Raw genomic sequence first — 19,050 nt, 5'->3', positions numbered from 1 at the left:
AAGGAAAAAATATATAAATTTAGCATTTTACATTTTTTAAATCTCCCAAAAAATTCAACACCTAAAGGAATGAGACTTCACACTTTAAATTATTCACTTTCTGGACAAGAGAAGTTGATTTGCAGTCATTAAGGTTGTTAATAAGGTACTTGCTCTGTTAATTACCGGGCTGTGGCAGAGCCACCAAGGGACTCTTATATGGATGTACATAATTGCCTTTAACAGAGTGAATCGGTACCTGTATTTGTTTGCTGTATGTAAATAACGCGGTCCCTTTAAGATGTAGACCGAACGCGATGACGTCATCACGCAGGTCACGTGACGTTCCCAACAGCGGGAAACGTGATGACGTCATGACGTCAGCGGGGAAGCTTCCAGAATCAGTCCTTGTGGAGTCAGCCTTAAGCAAACACCTGTTTAGTTCTCTTGCGTTTTAACTGTTATTTCCACCAGTTTGCATTAAACATCGTTTAATTACCAGAGTTGCCTGGTCTCAGTAGTTCAGATAGGAATTTGGCAATTCCTACAAGGCTTTCAAAAGGGAATTGGATAAGTACCTGAAGGAAAGAAAATTTGCAGGGCTACGGGGAAAGGGCGGGGGAGTGGGACTAGCTGAAGTGCTCTTGCAGAGAGCCGGCACGGGCTCGGCGGGCCGAATGGCCTCCTTCTGTGCTGTAACCATTCTATGATTCTATAACTTTCTGCGGCAAGTTTAATGGGCAATAAATGTGCAAATGCAGCAACTTCATGAAAGTCACGGGGAGGTTACGGGCGAGAAGCCGTTTTCGCGAAGCTAACGATGGAGCGGCGTAAATCAGCCAGCAACTTGTGGCGATTCGCAATTCACGGGGAGTCTCGGCCGCGCCACAAGTAGCTGGACGATTTACGCATCAATAATGGCCAGCGTCATTCACACCCCGTTATCTTATCAACAGCAACTTGTATTTATATAGCGCCTTTAACATAGTAAAACATCCCAAGGCACTGCACAGGAGTATTAGAAGACAAAAACTTTGACACCGAGCCACATAAGGATAAATTAGGGCAGGTGACCAAAAGCTTGGTCAAAGAGGTAGGTTTTAAGGAGCGTCTTAAAAGGAGGAGAGAGAGATCAGCAAATTCTGGGCCATTGATATGATCTGTATTGTATTCGTGCTGGAAAAAAAATAGAATGAATTCTAAAAAATATTTTGAAGTGATTTTGATTAAAAAAATTAAGGACAAAATGTTTAGATACCGGGATGATTTTTCTTCGCGCAATCACAAAGACTCTAGCAGTTTCTCACTAAGATTTAAATCATAATCTATCCAAAAATTAACAGCTATCGCTTTTGTTTTGCGCAAACTTGGTGAATTCAGTGACCATATTCAGCACTTCCCTTCAAAAAGAAACATCGGATTCTGCTCGCAAATAATCCATTTCTTTAGAGCCAAGGGATAGTGGAAATCAGTGAGGGTTACTTTGCTGTTGGGGGTTTTGGATATTGTTGTACAGTTTTATCATTCAACAGCCTACTGTGGCTCAGTGGGTAGCACACTCGCCTCGGAGTCAGAAGGTTGTGGGTTCACAGTCCCACTCCAGGGGTTTGAGCGCGTAAGTCTAGGCTGACGCTCCCAGTGCAGCGCTGAGGGAGTGCTGCACTGTCAGAGGTGCCGTCTTTCAGATGAGATTGTTAAACCGAGGCTCCATCTCAATTGGGCGTAAAAGATCCCATGGCCACTATTTTGAAGAGGAGCAGGGGAGTTCTCCCCAGTGCCCTGGGGCCAATATCTATCCCTCAACCAATGTCACTAAAAACGTTTATCTGGTCATTGTCACATTGCTGTTTGTGGGAACTTGCTGTGCACAAACTGGCTACATTAAACTTGCAGGTAGACCCAGCTCTTATTCACTTAAATTTCTTTCGGGAAGGAAACCAGTTGAGTTTTAAAAGACACAGCCAAACAAAACAAAAACAAATAGAACAATTTGTAGCTTATGGGAAAACAATGACAATTTTCACACACAATTAGTCACTTTAACATACTCAACAAACTCATTCTTGAATCTATAAATTGGCCCCTGTATTTCTTTATATTTTTCTCGTTTCCTCACATGGTAGCTGTTAAAGTTTCTGCCATCATCACCCACACATCATCTCGACCCATCTTTTGTTTCTTCACTTGTCCCATTACCTCTCCTTTCGCCTCGCACCATCATCCCTTTTGTCAGTCAGTCTCTCCTGCCTTCCATCCTATCACAGATCTTCCCTTTGTTCTTTCCTGCCCTCCTCCCTGCCCCTGCTTAAAAATCTCTCCTCCCGAACCTTTTCCAGTTCTGACGAAGGGTTCGGCCCAAAACGTTGACTCGGTTTCTCTCTCCTCGATGCTGCCTGACCTGCTGAGTGTTTCCAGCACTTTCAGATTTCCAGCATCCGCTGCATTTTATTGTCATTCTTGAATCTGATGTCCAATTGTGATGAAATTCGTATAAACAGAAAATTCTGACTCTGTACTGAACGGTATATCAATATAATAAAGTTCCATTCTATTAACACCTGCAAAACTTGGCATTCACACTAATTAATCTAATTAACACCACTGGTTTCCCAAGAACAGAGGCAACCAACTTTCCTTTGAATTAAACAGCCACCTGCTCCTGAACCCTTGGCTGGAATACATGGTAAAGAAAACAATACAAATTTCAATTTGTGACTTCAGATGGAGTTCTGCAACTTGCATATCAATAGAATTTCAAAAGGATGCTCCGGAAACGTCCCGAGTATCCTCTCTAAACCGAGGCCCCGTCTGCTCTCTCAGGTGGACGTAAAAGATCCCGTTGCCACTATTTTGAAGAAGAGCAGGGGGCGTTCTCCCCGGTGTCCTGGGGCCAATATTTATCCTTCAATCAACATCACTGAAAATAGATTATCTGGTCATTGTCACATTGCTGTTTGTGGGAGCTTGCTGTGCGCAAATTGGCGGCTGCGTTTCCTACATTACAACAGTGACTACACTTCAAAAAGTACTTCATTGGCTGTAAAGTGCTTTGGGACGGACGGTGGTCGTGAAAGGCGCTATAGAAATGCAAGTCTTTTTTTTACTGAATTCAGATTATTGATGCTGAGCCGCTTCCTGGTACACAATGGCTTGCTCTGACAATTATGCACCAAATCTGCATCTCCCTCACACTTGTGCATTTTTTGCCTCCTCCTTACCCATCAAGGATGTCCATGAAAAATAAGTACCGCAGCAGGAGATGGAGGACAAGCTAAAACAGAGTAATGAGGCCCCTGATACCTGTTCCACTGGCCCAAGCAGACATAAAAGACCCCATGGCACTATTCAAAGATGAGCAAAGAGCTTTCCCCCCACCCCCCATGCGTAGCCAGTATTCCTTCCTAAACTAATTCCAACCAGATTAACAACTGTAATTCGCAATATCTCCTCTGCCATGCGTCCATATACCGTCTCTGAATAACATGGATTATAAGTGCTGAAATATACATAGTTTTGCACTTTTTTTTTTTTATTCGCTCAGCAGATGTGGGTGTCACTGGCAAGGTCAGCATTTATTGGCCATCCCTAGTTGCCCTCGAGAAGGTGGTGGTGAGCCGCCTTCTTGAACCGCTGCAGTCCGTGTGGTGAAGGTACTCCCACAGTGCTGTTAGGGAGGGAGTTCCAGGATTTTGACCCAGCGACGATGAAGGAACGGCGGTATGCTTTTAAGTCAGGATGGTGTGTGACTTGGAGGGAAACTTGGAGGTGGTGGTGTTCCCATGCGCCTGCTGCCCTTGTCCTTCCAGGTGGTAGTGGTCACGGGTTTGGGAGGTGCCCTCGAAGAATTATGGATTGATAGCCACTATATACAGGGCTAAAACTGCCCCAGACTCCTACACGCAGCTCAGAGATAATCTTCCCACCAAACTGACCCCGGTTTAGACTTGAAACGACAGCAAGGAAAGAATGCATGCTCAATTCCAAGCTATCCACCTGCACTAGTCACTCAGTTTGTGAGGGGAGGGCAAGAGTAATATGACATGCTACATGTAACCCCACCTGACGTAGGGTCATCCAGACTCGAGTCATTGTTGGCTTGTTCTCTCTACACAGATGCGGCCGGACCTGCTGTGATTTCCAGCAAAAAAAAAAGTTTTTTGTCTGTTTTTTTGTTTTTCACACAGACCCCAGCATCTGCAACATTTGACCCCTTGTGACCCCACCTCATTGTTCTTTGATGTAATGTTTTCCTGACTGACCTGTTTGGACACCATTCACACCTTTGATTGCTGTGATTATCTCTCTGCCGAGGTGTGATAAATGGCAGTTAGAAAGATTACCTGTAAACATCTGACATTATTCTCTGACTATATAAGCTGTGTCTTTATGCATCTCTCCACTTCACCTGACGAAGGAGCAGCGCTCCGAAAGCTTGTGATTTCAAATAAAGCTGTTGGACTATAACCTGGTGTTATAGAAACATAGAAGATAGGAGCAGGAGTAGGCCATTCGGCCCTTCGAGCCTGCTCCGTCATTCAATGAGATCATGGCTGATCATCCAAATTCAGTACCCTGTCCCTGCCTTCTCCCCATATCCCTTGATCCCTTTAGCCTTAAGAAATATATCCAACTCCTTCTTGAATATATTTAATGAACTGGCCTCCACCGCCCTCTGTGGCAGAGAATTCCACAGGTTCACCACTCTCTTGGGTGAAGAAATTCCTCCTCATTTCAGTCCTAAATGGCTTACCCCTTATCCTTAGACTATGACCCCTGGTTCTGGACTCCCCGGCCATCAGAAACATCCTTCCTGCATCTAGTCTGTCCAGGCCTGACAGAATTTTATAGGTTTCGATGAGATCCCCTCTCAATCTTCTAAACTCCAGTGAGTATAAGCCCAATCGACACAATCTCTCCTCATACGTCATTCCTGCCATCCCAGGTATCAGCCTGGTGAATCTTCGCTGCACTCCCTCCATGGCAAGAACGTCCTTCCTCAGGTAAGGCGACCAAAACTGCACACAATACTCAAGGTGTGGTCTCACCAAGGCCCTGTACAACTGCAGCAAGACATCCTTGTTCTTGTACTCGAACCCTCTTGCTACGAAGGCCAACATACTATTTGCCTTCTTAACCGCCTGCTGCACCTGCATGCTCACCTTCAGCGACTGGTGCACAAGAACACCCAGGTCTCTTTGCACTTCCCCTTCTCCCAATCTATTGCCATTCAAATAATAATCTGCCTTCCTGTTTTTGCCACCAAAGTGGATAACCTCACATTTATCCACATTATAGTGCATTTGCCATGTTTCTGCCCAATCACCCAACTTGTCCAAATCGTACTGGAGTTTCACGACATCCTCCTCACAGCATACCCTCCCACCCAGCTTTGTGTCGTCTGCAAATTTGGAGATATTACATCCAATTCCCTCGTCCAGATCATTAGTATATATTGTGAACAGCTGGGGTCCTAGGACCGATCCTTGCGGTACCCCACTAGTCACTGCCTGCCACTCGGAAAACGACCCGTTTATTCCAACTCTTTGCTTTCTGTCCGCCAACCAGTTCTCTATCCAAGTCAATACCTTGCCCCCAATCCCATGTGCCTTAATTTTGCACGCTAATCTCTTATGCGGGATCTTATCGAAAGCCTTCTGAAAATCCAAATACACCACATCCACTGGTTCTCCCTTATCTATTTTACCAGTTACATCCTCAAAAAATTCCAGTAGATTAGTCAAGCATGATTTACCTTTTGTAAATCCATGTTGACTTTGTCCAATCCAGTCACTGCTTTCCAAGTGCTCTGCTATTACATCTAGCATTTTCCCCACTACTGATGTCAAGCTTACCGGTCTATAATTCCCCGCCTTTTCTCTACCACCTTTTTTGAATAGTGGGGTAACATTAGCTACCCGCCAATCCATGGGTACCGTTCCAGAGTCTATCGTGTCCTGGAAGATGACCAGCAATGCATCTACTATTTCTAGGGCCACTTCCTTAAGTACCCTGGGATGTAGATTATCAGGCCCTGGGGATTTATCGGCCTTCAGTCCCATCAATTTTCCTAACACCATTTTCCTACAAATACTGATTTCTTTCAGTTCCACCCTTTCATCAGGCCCTATGTTCCCCGACATCTCTGGGAGGTTATTTGTGTCCTCCTTTGTGAAGACAGAACCAAAATATGTATTTAGTTGGTCTGCCATTTCTTTGTTCCCCATTATAAATTCCCCCGATTCTGACTGCAAGGGACCTACGCTTGACTTCACCAATCTTTTTCTCTTCACATATCTATAAAAGCTTTTACAGTCAGTTTTTATGTTCCCTGCAAGCTTCCTCTCATATTCTATTTTCACTTTCTTAATTTACCCCTTTGTCCTCCTTTGTTGAATCCTAAACTGCTCCCAATCCTCAGGATTATTGCTTTTTCTGGCCAATTTATATGCCCTCTCCTTGGACCTTATGCTATCCCTAATTTCCCTTGTTAGCCACGGTTGGGTCACCTTTTTTGTTTTATTTTTATGCCAAACTGGGATGAACAAATTTTGTAGTTCATCCATTCGGTCTTTGAATGTTTGCCATTGCCTATCCACCATCAACCCTTTGAGTGCCATTCCCCAATCAATCCTACCCAACTCGCTCCTCAGACCATCGTAGTTTCCTTTATTTAAATTCAGGACCCTAGTCTCCGAGTCAACTACTTCATTCTCCATCTTAATGAAGAATTCGATCATATTATGATCGCTCCGACCCAAGGGGCCTCGTACAACAAGATTGTTAATTAATCCTTTCTCGTTACATAATACCCAGTCTAAGATGGCCTGATCTCTGGTTGGTTCCTCGACATATTGGTCCAGGAAACCATCCCATAAACACTCCAGGAATTCCTCCTCCACAGTATTGTTACTAATTTGGTTGGCCCAATCTATGTGTGACTTCTTACATGAAAGAAAAAGACTTGCATTTCTATAGCGCCTTTCATGACCACCGGACGTCCCAAAGCACTTTACAGCCAATGAAGTACTTTTTGAAGTGTAGTCACTGTTGTAATGTAGGAAACGCAGCAGCCAATTTGCGCACAGCAAGCTCCCACAAACAGCAATGTGATAATGACCAGATCATCTGTTTTAGTGATGTTGATTGAGGGATAAATATTGGCCCCAGGACACTGGGGATAACTCCCTGCTCTTCTTCAAAATAGTGCCATGGGATCTTTTATGTCCTCAGTTTAAAGAGGATACTCTGAACATTTCTGGAGCATCCTTTTGAAATTCTATTGATATGTAAGTTGAAAGGGAGGGCGAAGATCCAGTTGTCATGGTCTATGGTAGGACCAATGACATAGGGAAGAAAAGGGAGGAGGTCCTGCTAAGGGAATATCAGAAGTTAGGAACAAAATTAAAAAATAGGACCTCATGGATCTCATAGGAGGTAATCTCGAGTTTACTACTCAAGCCACGTGTTAATTGGCAGAGGGATAGGCTGATCATAAAGGTGAATGCGTGGCTGAAAGACTGGTGTAGGAAGAAGGGGTTACATTTCATGGGACACTGGCACCAGTTCTGGGACAGGAAGGAGCTGTACCGCTGGGACGGGCTCCACCTGAACCGGAGTGGGACCCATGTCCTAGCAGAAAGGGTAAATGGGGCTGTGGATTGGACTTTAAACTAGTAAGACGGGGGGGCGGGATCTGGTGAAAATAACATAAATCTGAAGACAAAAGAAATAGGAGAGGAGAGTAAAGGTCAGACTAAGGTAAGGAACAAGGGTAACAGGAAAAAGTCAGGGAACAAATACATTTATAAAATAGTATAAAAATAAAAGTATAAGGAACAGCTGTTAAAGATGAATTAAACTGCCTATACAGCAATGTACACAGCATCCAGAATAAAACCGGGAAATTGGAGGCGATAGTCCACAGCGAGGAACCAGATGTAGTTGAAATAGTTGAAGGATCTGGGTGTCCTCGTACATGAATCACAAAAAGTTAGCATGCAGGTACAGCAAGTAATTAAGGCGGCAAATGGAATGTTGGCCTTTATTTCAAGGGGAATGGAGTATAAAAGTAGGGAAGTCTTGCTACAACTGTACAGGGTGTTGGTGAGACCACACCTGGAGTACTGCGTACAGTTTTGGTCTCCTTATTTAAGGAAGGATATACTTGCATTGGAGGCAGTTCAAAGAAGGTTCACGAGGTTGATTCCGGAGATGAAGGGGTTGTCTTATGAGGAATGGTTGAGCAGGTTGGGCCTATACTCATTGGAGTTTAGAAGAATGAGAGGTGATTTTATTGAAAAATATAAGATTCTGAGGGGGGTTGACAGGGTAGATGCAGAGAGGAGGTTTCCCCTCATGGGGGAATCTAGAACTAGGGGGCAAAGTTTCAGAATAAGGGGTCGTCCATTTAAAACGGAGATGAGGAGGAATTTCTTCTCTGAGGGTCGTGAATCTTTGGAATTCTCTGCCCCAGAGAGCTGTGGAGGCGGAGTCACTGAATATATTCAAGGCGGAGATGGAAAGGTTTCTGAAAAACGGGGGAATCAAGGGTTATGGGGAGCGGGCGGGAAAGTGAAGTTGAGGCCAAGATCAGATCAGCCATGATCTCATTAAATGGCGGAGCAGGCTCGAGGGGCCAAATGGCCTTCTCCTGCTCCTATTTCTTATGTTCTTATAGAACATGGCTACATAAAGAACAGGACTGGCAACTAAATAGTGCAGATTATAACATAATCAGAAAGGATAGAGAAGGCAAAAGGGCGTGGGGTAGCTGTACTAATTAGAGAGAACATGTGGCAGTAGAAAAAAGGGACATAACTAACAGAAGGTTAGGAACAGAATCTATATGGATTGAAATAAAAGATAAGGGGTCAATCTCGCTAATAGGGGTATACTACAGACTACCTAATAGTGGAAAGGAGATGGAGGAAGCAATATGTAAGCAAATATGTGAAATGAATAAAGGACATAGAATAATAATAATGGGAGCTTCTAACTAGCCCCAAATAAACTGGAAAAGAGGTAGTGAAAGGTGTAAAGGGAATGGAGTTTTTACAATTTGTGCAGGGCTCCTTTCTTACCCAGTATGTAAAAAGACCAACACAAGGAGTACTACTGGATCTAGTAATGGGAAATGAACCAGAACAGATGAGAAGTAAGTGTAGGGGGAACATCTAGGTAATAGCGATCACAACATAATAAGGTTTAATATAAAGATTGAGAAGTAAGACAAAGACCAAAGTAATAAATTGGGGGAAAAAAGCTTATTTTAAGGGGATGAGAATGGAACTACGGAAAGTAAACTGGAAAAATGTATTGACAAAAAATGAAATAGAACTATAGACCAGTTAGCTTAATATCGCTGGTAGGAAAGATAATGGAATCCTTACTCAAAGATGTAATAGAAAAACATCTCGAAACTGAAAATATAATAAAGAGTAATCAGCACGGATTCCAAAAGGGAAGGTCATGCTTGACTAACCTTATTGGATTCTTTGAAGAAGTAAAAGAAAGGGTAGATAAGGGTAATGGAGTAAATGTAATATGCAGTGTATGGTAGCATAGTGGTTAGGGTACTGGACTAGTAATCTGGGGGCCTGGACTAATGAGTTCAAATCCCACCATGGCAGCTGGGGAATTTAAATTCAGTTAATTAAAGAAAGCTAGTATCAGTAATGAAACTACCGGATTTCACACCCCCATCCACATCAATGGGGCTGTGGTGGAAAGGGTGGACAGCTTTAAGTTCCTCGGAGTCCACATCACGGAAGACCTCTCCTGGTCCCTCAATACCTCCTCTCTGGTGAAGAAGGCCCAGCAGCGCCTATATTTCCTAAGGAGGCTGAAGGGATGTAACCTGTCACCCCCTGATCCTCTCTAACTTTTACCGCTGCACAATAGAGAGCATCCTGACAAACTGTATCACAGTATGGTATGGCAGCTGTAGCTACTATGACCGGAAAGCCCTGCAGCGGGTAGTCAAAACTGCCCAATGCATTACCGGCACCCGGCTACCGACCATAGAGCACATATACCAGAAACGCTGTTTACGGAGGTCACGGTCCATCATCAAAGACCCTATCCACCCCAGCCACAGTCTGTTCGCCCTCCTGCCATCTGGGAGACGCTACAGATGCATTCGCACCCGTACGACCAGATTTAGGGACAGCTTCTTTCCCAGGGCTGTCATCCTACTGAACTCCACAAATAAACTCTAAAGCCTGCACATCTGTCAATGCACTTTATTATGGTTATATTTATGTTAACGTATTACAAGCCAAATGAATGTTGAGTGTTTAAATGTCTTAATCCAAATGTACACTCTCGGGAGCCGCAAGCCTACATTTCGTTGTACTGCACTTGTGCACTAACAATGACAATAAAAGTTGATTTGATTTGGATTGTCATAAAAACCCATCTGGTTCACTAATGTCCTTTAGGGAAGGAAATCTGCCGTCTGGCCAAAATGTGACTAGAGCCACAGCAATGTGGCTACTCAGTTGTATAAGGTGGCTCACCACCTTCTCGAGAGCAATTAGGGATGGGCAATAAATGCTGGCCTTGCCAGCGACGCCCACATCCCGAATAAAAAAATAATAATTTAGATTTCCAAAAGGTCTTCGATAAGGTACCACATAGTAGACTTACGACTAAGGTCAGAACATGTGGAGTCAGGGAAGAAGTAGCAGAATGGAGAGCAAGCTTGGCTACAAAACAGAGAGTAGGGGTTAAAGGTAGTTACTCAGATAGGTGAATGGTGTTCCACAAGGACCGGTGCTGGGACCACTGTTGTTCACATTTACAAAAACGATTTGGACTCAGGAATTGGAAGTACAAGTTCAAAATTTGCAGATGACACCGAATTGGGGGGGGGGGGGGCGGGAGGGGGGTGTAATTAATACAAAGAAGGACCGTGACAAAATACAGGAAGATATTAATAGACTTGCAGATTAGAGGGATAGAATTGAGAAGCTCTGTTAAACTTGTTTAGAACCTTGGTCAGACCACACTTGGGGCGCTGTGAACAGTTTGGGTTTCCATATTATAAAAAGGATATAGAGGCACTGGAGAAGGTGCCAAAAAAAGGTTTACTAGAATGATACCAGAACTGAGAGGTTATACCCATCAGGAAAGGCGGAACGAGCTGGGGCTCTTTCCTCTTGAGGTCAGAGAGGATACATATGTTTTACTATTTAACCCCTAAAAACCTTGCGTAGCATTTTATCAGAGGCAAGTCTCATTTGCTCCTTCACATGCAGTACTAATTGGAGTGTAGCCAAGCTGACATGGGCAGAGCTAAGTAGCAAATCAATATGAATTTAGCAGAATTCTGCTGTAATAATCTGTTGAAATGCATTTTAGTATTTGTACTGAAGCAGACACTTCTGGCAATAAAGCAATGTTAATTCAAGAGGCAAAAAGTCCCATAATATTTGGATATTTGCTAATTAGCCAAAATAATCTATTAATTTGTCATTTTAATTGCCATTTTTGATTGGCTGGATAATCGTGTGACAGAAGTCAAACGTTTCAAAAGCAAGCCAATTCATTATTTTATGTTTTTCTGGAGCCAGGTGAGTTTTCCCACATGGTGTCAAAATGTTCGAAGAGTGTGAAAGTTCCACTGACATTTCCAAGTAGAGAACAAATACATCCAGGAAGTATATTTCAACCACAGGGATACTGGGAGGATATTTGTTAATCAGCCGAAACTTTCACTTGGAAAAAAAACTGGTATTTAAACGTTTCAAGTTTAGCAACCTAAGGCTTTTAGCAGGCTGGAAATTTCCACCGGGATTTATAATTATTTAAAATTAATTGTTGTTCCGCTAATTGGAGTGCTATATTGTTTACTGCAGTATAAAAACAAGGCGATGGGCAATAGAGAACTCTCTTTTTCTTAAGAATGGCTCTGCAGTGATGCTAATGTTATTTCAAATAAAGGCTATATCCTTGATTCAGTTATTTTGACTGCAGTTAAACACTGATCGCGGTGGAATGTTCAAACAATACAAGCAATCGTGCTGAGTGGGAGCGTTTCATAAACTTTGTCTTGATTGAAGACATAAAGCAGGGTGTGGAGGAAGAATGTTATTAAGAGATAGGTAGCGCTGCTAAAAACATTTTTTCTGCCTCACCAACAGGCACCACAAGAATCCCAATCAACAAAATCATACCAATAAAGACAAGCCCAACTGATCTTGTCAATGACATATAGAGAAGCTTCCATCATTAGAGCAGGGAAGGCTAAGAGGAGGTTTAATGGAGTTGATTAAATTCATGAAGGGTTTAGACAGAGTAAATAAAGAGAAACTTTCCATTGGGCTGAAGGGTCGATAACCCGAGGATACAGATTTAAGGTGTTTGGCAAAAGAACCTGAGGCGACAGGAGGAAAAACATTTTTACGCAGCGAGTGGTTAGGATTTGGAATGCGCTGCCTGATAGGGCGGTGGATACAGATTCAATAGTAGCCTTCAAGAGGGAATTGGATAAATACTTGAAGGAGAAAAGATTGCAGGATATGGGGAAAGAGCGGGGGAGTGGGGCTGACTGGATTGCTCTTCGAAAGAGCTGGCGCAGACTGGATGGGCCGAATGGCCTCCTTCTGTGCTGTACTGTTCTATGATTCTATGATCCTCAGGAGATGAAAAAGTATTATGGAAGGCATTGCTCCCTTTCTCCAGAAGCAATCTGCAATTCATCAGAATCTCATAGCGATGGGCTAATTCTATTCACAGACATCGTGCAACCAGGAACTAATTTGCTCGTAAAGCCTTTGATTGATTAAAATCATCACCGTTTATGATTTCAGAGACATTAACAAAATTAGTTTATTTCATTCCCCCCACCCGCCGCCCTGCCCCCACTTAATGTGTCAGCCGTGGCTCAGTGGGCAGCACCCTCGCCTCCGAGTCAGAAGGTTGTGGGTTCAAGTCCCACTCCAGAGACTTAAGCAGAAAGATCTAGGCTGACACTCCCAGTGCAGTGCTGAGGGAGTGCTGCACTGTCGGAGGTGCCGTCTTTCAGATGAGACTTTAAACCGAGGCCCCGTCTGCTCTCAGGTGGACGTAAAAGATCCCATGGCACTATTTCAAATAAGAGCAGGGTGAGTTATCCCCGGTGTCCTGGGGCCAATATTTATCCTTCAATCAACAGCACTAAAACAAATTATCTGGTCATTATCACATTGCTGTTCATGGGAGCTTGCTGTGCACAAATTGGCTGCCGCATTTCCTATACTACAAACAGTGACTACACTTCAAAAAGTACTTTGTTGGCTGTAAAGTGCTTTGGGACGTCCTGAGGTCGTGAAAGGCGCTATAGAAATGCAAGTCTTTTTTTTTATAATGGGCAAAAGTTTGTAATTTCTTTTTCTTCGCTTTACCAAAATTACAAACGAACTATCATTTTAAAGACTGGCGTCTAAAAGGAGAGCTTCACTATTGTCTAATAACTTTTTTTGCTTTCAAAGTCTGATTTGTAATTCCTCCTCTTCTCTCCATGTCAGCCTCACTCACTACTCCAGCCTTGTAGGCTGGTTTACGTCTTGTTTTGTCAGTCACACAGCAGCACCGCTGGTACCTGTGGACCCATCCAACATCCCTGAAGGAGGGTGGCTGAGGTGGAAGGAGAGGTAAACAATACAAGGTTGAAAAGATGAAAATACAACAACTTGTATTTATACAGCATCTTTAATGTAGTAAAAGCTCCCAAGGTGCTTCACAGGAGCGATTATCAAACAGAATTTGACACCGAGCCACATAAGGAGATATATGGGCAGATGACCAAAAGCTTGGTCAAAGAGGTAGGTTTTAAGGAGCGTCTTAAAGGAGGAGAGAGAGACGGAGAGGGAATTCCAGAGCTTAGGGCCTCGGCAGCTGAAGGCACGGCCGCCAATGGTGGAGCGATTAAAATCGGGGGATGCTCAAGAGGCCAGAATTGGAGGAGCGCAGAGCTCTCGGAGGATTGTAGGTCTGGAGGAGATTACAGAGATCCGGGGGGGGGGGGGGGGGGGCGGGCGGTGAGGCCATGGAGGGATTTGAAAACAAGGATGAGAATTTTTAAAATAGAAAAATAAAAGTTCAGAGTGCACCAGATGTTGTGTCTGCTGCGGTGAAAGTGATTGGCAGTGGTCAATATGGCAGCTGTGGAATCATGAAACAACAACAGCAAACGCTGGAAATACTCAGCAGGCCAGGCAGCATCCGTGAAGAGAGAAACAGAGTTAACGTTTCAGGTCAATGACCTTTCATCAGAACTGGAAAAAAGCAGGAAAAGGAATCATGAATGGAATGTTGGTTTAACGGTAGGTTGTTCATGGCTAATCCAAAAACTAAGCCTAACCAAAGGAGAATAAAGCCATTTTAATATGTGACAGGTGTCCTTGTTTGATATATTATGTAAGATTGAACTACAGACAAGTACTGTCGTATTCCTTAGTAAATCGTACAATGGAATCTCCATTATTCACTATAATGAAGCCAACCATCACTTCCCCAACACACAGAGTCCTCAATCCTGGTCTTACGCCTAACGTGCAGTAATACCTTAAGCACACTAACAAGAGAAGCATTATGAAGTTCTGCTCAGCGAGAAAAAGATGAAATTCAAATGACAAAAGATGGTGCGCAATAAGGCCATGTCTTGCGCAAGGCTTCATCTGCCTAATAATAGAAGTGTGGATAATGTAGGTTCCATTGAACTGAGTGTTTTGTATATTAATCCTGTACATTGAAAGACAGAAGAAGACATGAATGTTGGTTTAAGGGGCAATTCTCACACACGCACACACGCGCAGTACTCGACTTGTAATGGAGACAGTCTTCACAAAAAAAGGAGCTTTTTTTTACAAACACGATGCCATGACGAATCACAATGAAACACAATATCACTTTCGCATGACACTGTCGCCCGAATGACACGCGGGCTTCATGTCTCACTTTTTCACAAAGACAATGTGCTTTTTTATCACATCAAGTTTATGTAAATTAAAATCCTGAAGGAGGACTCTAAAGCAGATCAGGATAGAGGGCTGTTGAGATCAGCTGTGACGAGAGCAAAACAGAGTTGAGATTTAAAAAATCATGTGTACAAACACAGACCACATCTTTCAAAATGTCCTTTTGACAATAGTGAGGTTTGAAGACAATCATCGCTGTCATTTTTCCACCTCCCAAATTGAAGCTGTTTTATTAAACAACAACTTTGATTCCCTCCCAGAAATAATCCTAACTATGATGTTTCTTTAAACACTAAACAATTAAAACCGCAGAACGAAAATGACCACAGCAACAGTTCATTTTTAGGTTGGCGGTTTTAACAAATTTGAGGCTTGATTTTATTTTACAATATTCATCGGGAGGCGCATAGTTAAACACACAGAAATTTATCTTGGGCAAGCAGCACAAACAAAATGGATGTGCAATTGCACACATGCAGTCAAACTCTTACACAGGGCAGGTATAATTCTAGGTGCACGGTCATTTCCTGCACCAGTTCCTAATCTCAGCCACGTCATCGAGACGCTTTCTCTTCCACACAAGACAATGACAGCAGGAGTGCATCCCTGCCCAGGGCAAGATGGATTTCGCTGATCAACCCTGTTATTAATCACTCGGTCCAGATGCCGACGTGCATTATAAAGTAGGTGGTGACTCATCCAGTTGTGTTCACTTAAAGGGGCAGCATGCCCATAATAAAGCCGTCTGTATACATAAGAACATAAGAAATAGGAGCAGGAGTAGGCCAATTGGCTCCTGGAGCCTGCTCCGCCATTCAATAAGATCATGGCTGATCTGATCCTAACCGCCAATCTACTATCACAGAACCATCTCCTGAATCTAACAGAATTAGACACACGAAATAGGAGCAGGATCAGGCTACACAGCCCCTGGGCCCGCTCCGCTACCCACAGGGCCATGTCCGATCCGAACCTAGACTCATGTCCAAATTCCTGCCCGCTCCCCGTAACCCTTAATTCCCTTTACTTCTAGGAAACTGTCTATTTCTGTTTTAAATTTATGTAATGATGTAGCTTCTACAGCTTTTTGGGGCAGCATATTCCATGGACCTACCACCCTCTGAGTGAAGTAGTTCCTCCTCATCTCAGTTTTGAAAGAGCAGCCCCTTATTCTAAGACTATGCCCCCTAGTTCTAGTTTCACCCATCATCGGGAACATCTTCCCCGCATCCACCCGATCCGACCCCTTCACAATCTTATATGTTTCAATAAGATCGCCTCTCATTCTTCTGAACTCCAATGAGTAGAGTCCCAATCTACTCAACCTCTCCTCATATGACCACCCCCTCATCCCCGGGATTAACCGAGTGAACCTTCTTTGTACTGACTCGAGAGCAAGTATGTCTTTTCTTAAGTATGGACACCAAAACTGTACGCAGTATTCCAGGTGCGGTCTCACCAATACCTTGTACAACTGAAGCAATACCTCCCTATTTTTATATTCTATCCCCCTAGCAATGAAAGCCAACATTCCATTGGCCTTCTTAATCACTTGCTGCACCTGCATACTAACCTTTTGAGTTTCGTGCACCTGTACTACCTCCTTTGTTGGCACTGTTGCATTCATCTGTGTAAGCTCCCACCGCAAGTGCTTAATTTTAGGTACTGTAAAATTAATAAAGGGTCATCGGACAATTGCATTGCAGCGGATAGCAGCAAGCTCTGCACAATATCATGGCAGTGTCACCGCTGAATGGTCAGAGCAGGTTATTCCTGCTTTCTCCACAAACTGAACTTACCAGAAAAACTTCTCAAAACTCCTCTTCCCACAATACTGCAACACCAAACCTTCTTTCTCTGATTGACTAAAATGCAGTTTAGTCAAAGCTTTCGCTCATAAAACCCACACACATTTAAAATCTGCGTACTTTAAAAGATTGAGCCTCAATTATTTACAGATCCAAAAAATGCCAAATTAATTTACAGATCCATGAATGCCAAATGGTGTTTTTTTTTAAAAAAACACACAATGCATTATAACATCCATTTGGTTTCAAGCAGGTTGTAATCTGCCTTCACCTGTGGGGTACTCTAACAGTGAACCATGCTGCCTTGGCCTCTTATTGGTCATTTAACAGATCTCAGATCACTCTGTGCTCCCTGCTTTGTGGATCAAGAAAGCTGCTGGGACAATAAAGGGGCTTAACTGGAGGGGCAGGGAGTGACAGCAGAGTGCGCGCAATCCCTGCCTGGCACAGACACAGTCACCAGGGTGTTGGTTAACCACAGATTCTGAATACATTGGGAAGAGGAGGAAATATCTCCAGCTACCGATTTAATTAAAAAAAGGAATCGCAATCACTGATTGCATCACGCCGTTAAAAAAAATGACTCTTTCACCCACCGCTTTAGGTTGGAAAAATTACACGTTTACCAAAACACAAGAATTGTTACCCAACTGCTTGAATTCTAAGGCAGTGTTCTGAAAATTGCAATAACAACATATTTAATCTCAGAATCCAGTGAGACCTTGCTGTGGGTGGCAGAGAAGCAAATACTTCAATTTAAACAGACATTTGCTGTTAAATGCAATAAAACACAGACATGGAAAGAAGGAATTATGATGCTATTGCATGCAGAGGGGTGGGTGGGGAGAAAAAGAGATTAATTCTGTGCAATAAATAAAAAGGCATAATCGCTGGGCCGGTATCGCCTGCTCTTTGAGGATGGCAGCAGGCAGAGAGCGATTGCCGGGGACTCACTCACCTCTATACAAGCAGCGAGCGCTGAGAGCACAGCACTGACCCGCAGCAGCACCAGCACCCAGAGCAAAGCGCTGCAGCCGGCCGGGGGGAGCGCTGGCAGGAACAGCTGTCTGGCTCTCGGGCTCTGTCTGGGTCTGGCTCCGGCTCCCATTGCAAACCCGCTCACTCCCTACAGCCCAGCACCAGCCGTGCGCTCTCCGTCTCTCGACACCACCAGCGCCTCTTTGCTTTGGATTCTTCCCCCTTTCGCCGTCTCCTCCGCCCAGACTGCGCGCGCGCCCGCCCGCTCCGGGGACCAGCTGGGAGGTCGCGCGCCCCGGGCTCGGCACCCGGGCGCGGGCACGGACACGCGCGCGTGTCATCCTGCATTCAACACAACACAAGATGTGTCCACTGTAGGGGCAAAGTACATGTGTGTGTGTTGGGCAGCGAGCATTTGTGTGTTGGGCAGAGAGCATGTGTGTGTGTTGTGGGGCAGAGAGCATGTGTGTGTTGGGCAGAGAGCATGTGTGTTGTGGGGCAGAGAGCATGTGTGTTGGGCAGAGAGCATGTGTGTGTGTTGGGCAGAGAGCATCTGTGTGTGTTGGGCAGAGAACATGTGTGTGTGTTGTGGGGCAGAGAGCATGTGTGTGTGTTGTGGGGCAGAGAGCATGTGTGTGTGTGTTGGGCAGAGAGCATGTGTGTGTGTTGGGCAGAGAGCATCTGTGTGTGTTGGGCAGAGAACATGTGTGTGTGTTGTGGGGCAGAGAGCATGTGTGTGTGTTGTGGGGCAGAGAGCATGTGTGTGTGTTGGGCAGAGAGCATGTGTGTGTGTTGGGCGTAGAGCATGTGTGTGTGTTGTGGGGCAGAGAGCATGTGTGTGTGTTGGGCAGAGAGCATGTGTGTGTGTTGTGGGGCAGAGAGCATGTGTGTGTGTGTTGGGCAGAGAGCATGTGTGTGTGCTGTGGGGCAGAGAGCATGTGTGTGTGTGTTGGGCAGAGAGCATGTGTGTGTGTTGTGGGGCAGAGAGCATGTGTGTGTGTTGTGGGGCAGAGAGCATGTGTGTGTGTAGTGGGGCAGAGAGCATGTGTGTGTGTAGTGGGGCAGAGAGCATGTGTGCGCGTGTGGGGCAGAGAGCATGTGTGTGTGTTGTGGGGCAGAGAGCATGTGTGTGTGTTGTGGGGCAGAGAGCATGTGTGTTGTGGGGCAGAGAGCATGTGTGTGTTGGGCAGAGAGCATGTGTGTGTTGTGGGGCAGAGAGCATGTGTGTGTGTGTGTGTTGGGCAGAGTGCATGTGTGTTGTGGGGCAGAGAGCATGTGTGTGTGTGTTGGGCAGAGAGCATGTGTGTGTGTTGTGGGGCAGAGAG

At 44.4% G+C, this 19,050-nt stretch overlaps 1 protein-coding gene across 1 annotated transcript in view; it reads right to left on the bottom strand.

Moving 5' to 3' along the window:
- elapor2b (endosome-lysosome associated apoptosis and autophagy regulator family member 2b) overlaps positions 1-18,014 on the bottom strand; it is a 153,116-nt gene extending 135,102 nt beyond the window's left edge. The window contains exon 1 of the mRNA XM_086010868.1: positions 17,706-18,014. Within this exon, the coding sequence (XP_085866994.1) occupies positions 17,706-17,855 (150 nt within the window). The 5' untranslated portion in view covers positions 17,856-18,014. The remainder of the gene's footprint in view (positions 1-17,705) is intronic.
- Between the last annotated feature and the right edge of the window lie 1,036 nt (positions 18,015-19,050).

This window comes from Somniosus microcephalus, chromosome 17 (genome assembly GCF_052327205.1).
Source record: "Somniosus microcephalus isolate GS21.2 chromosome 17, FLI_Smic_1.0, whole genome shotgun sequence".
Taxonomy (NCBI): Eukaryota; Metazoa; Chordata; class Chondrichthyes; order Squaliformes; family Somniosidae; genus Somniosus; species Somniosus microcephalus.
Note: the sequence above shows the minus strand (reverse complement) of the source record. Positions and strands in the feature narration are given on the sequence as shown.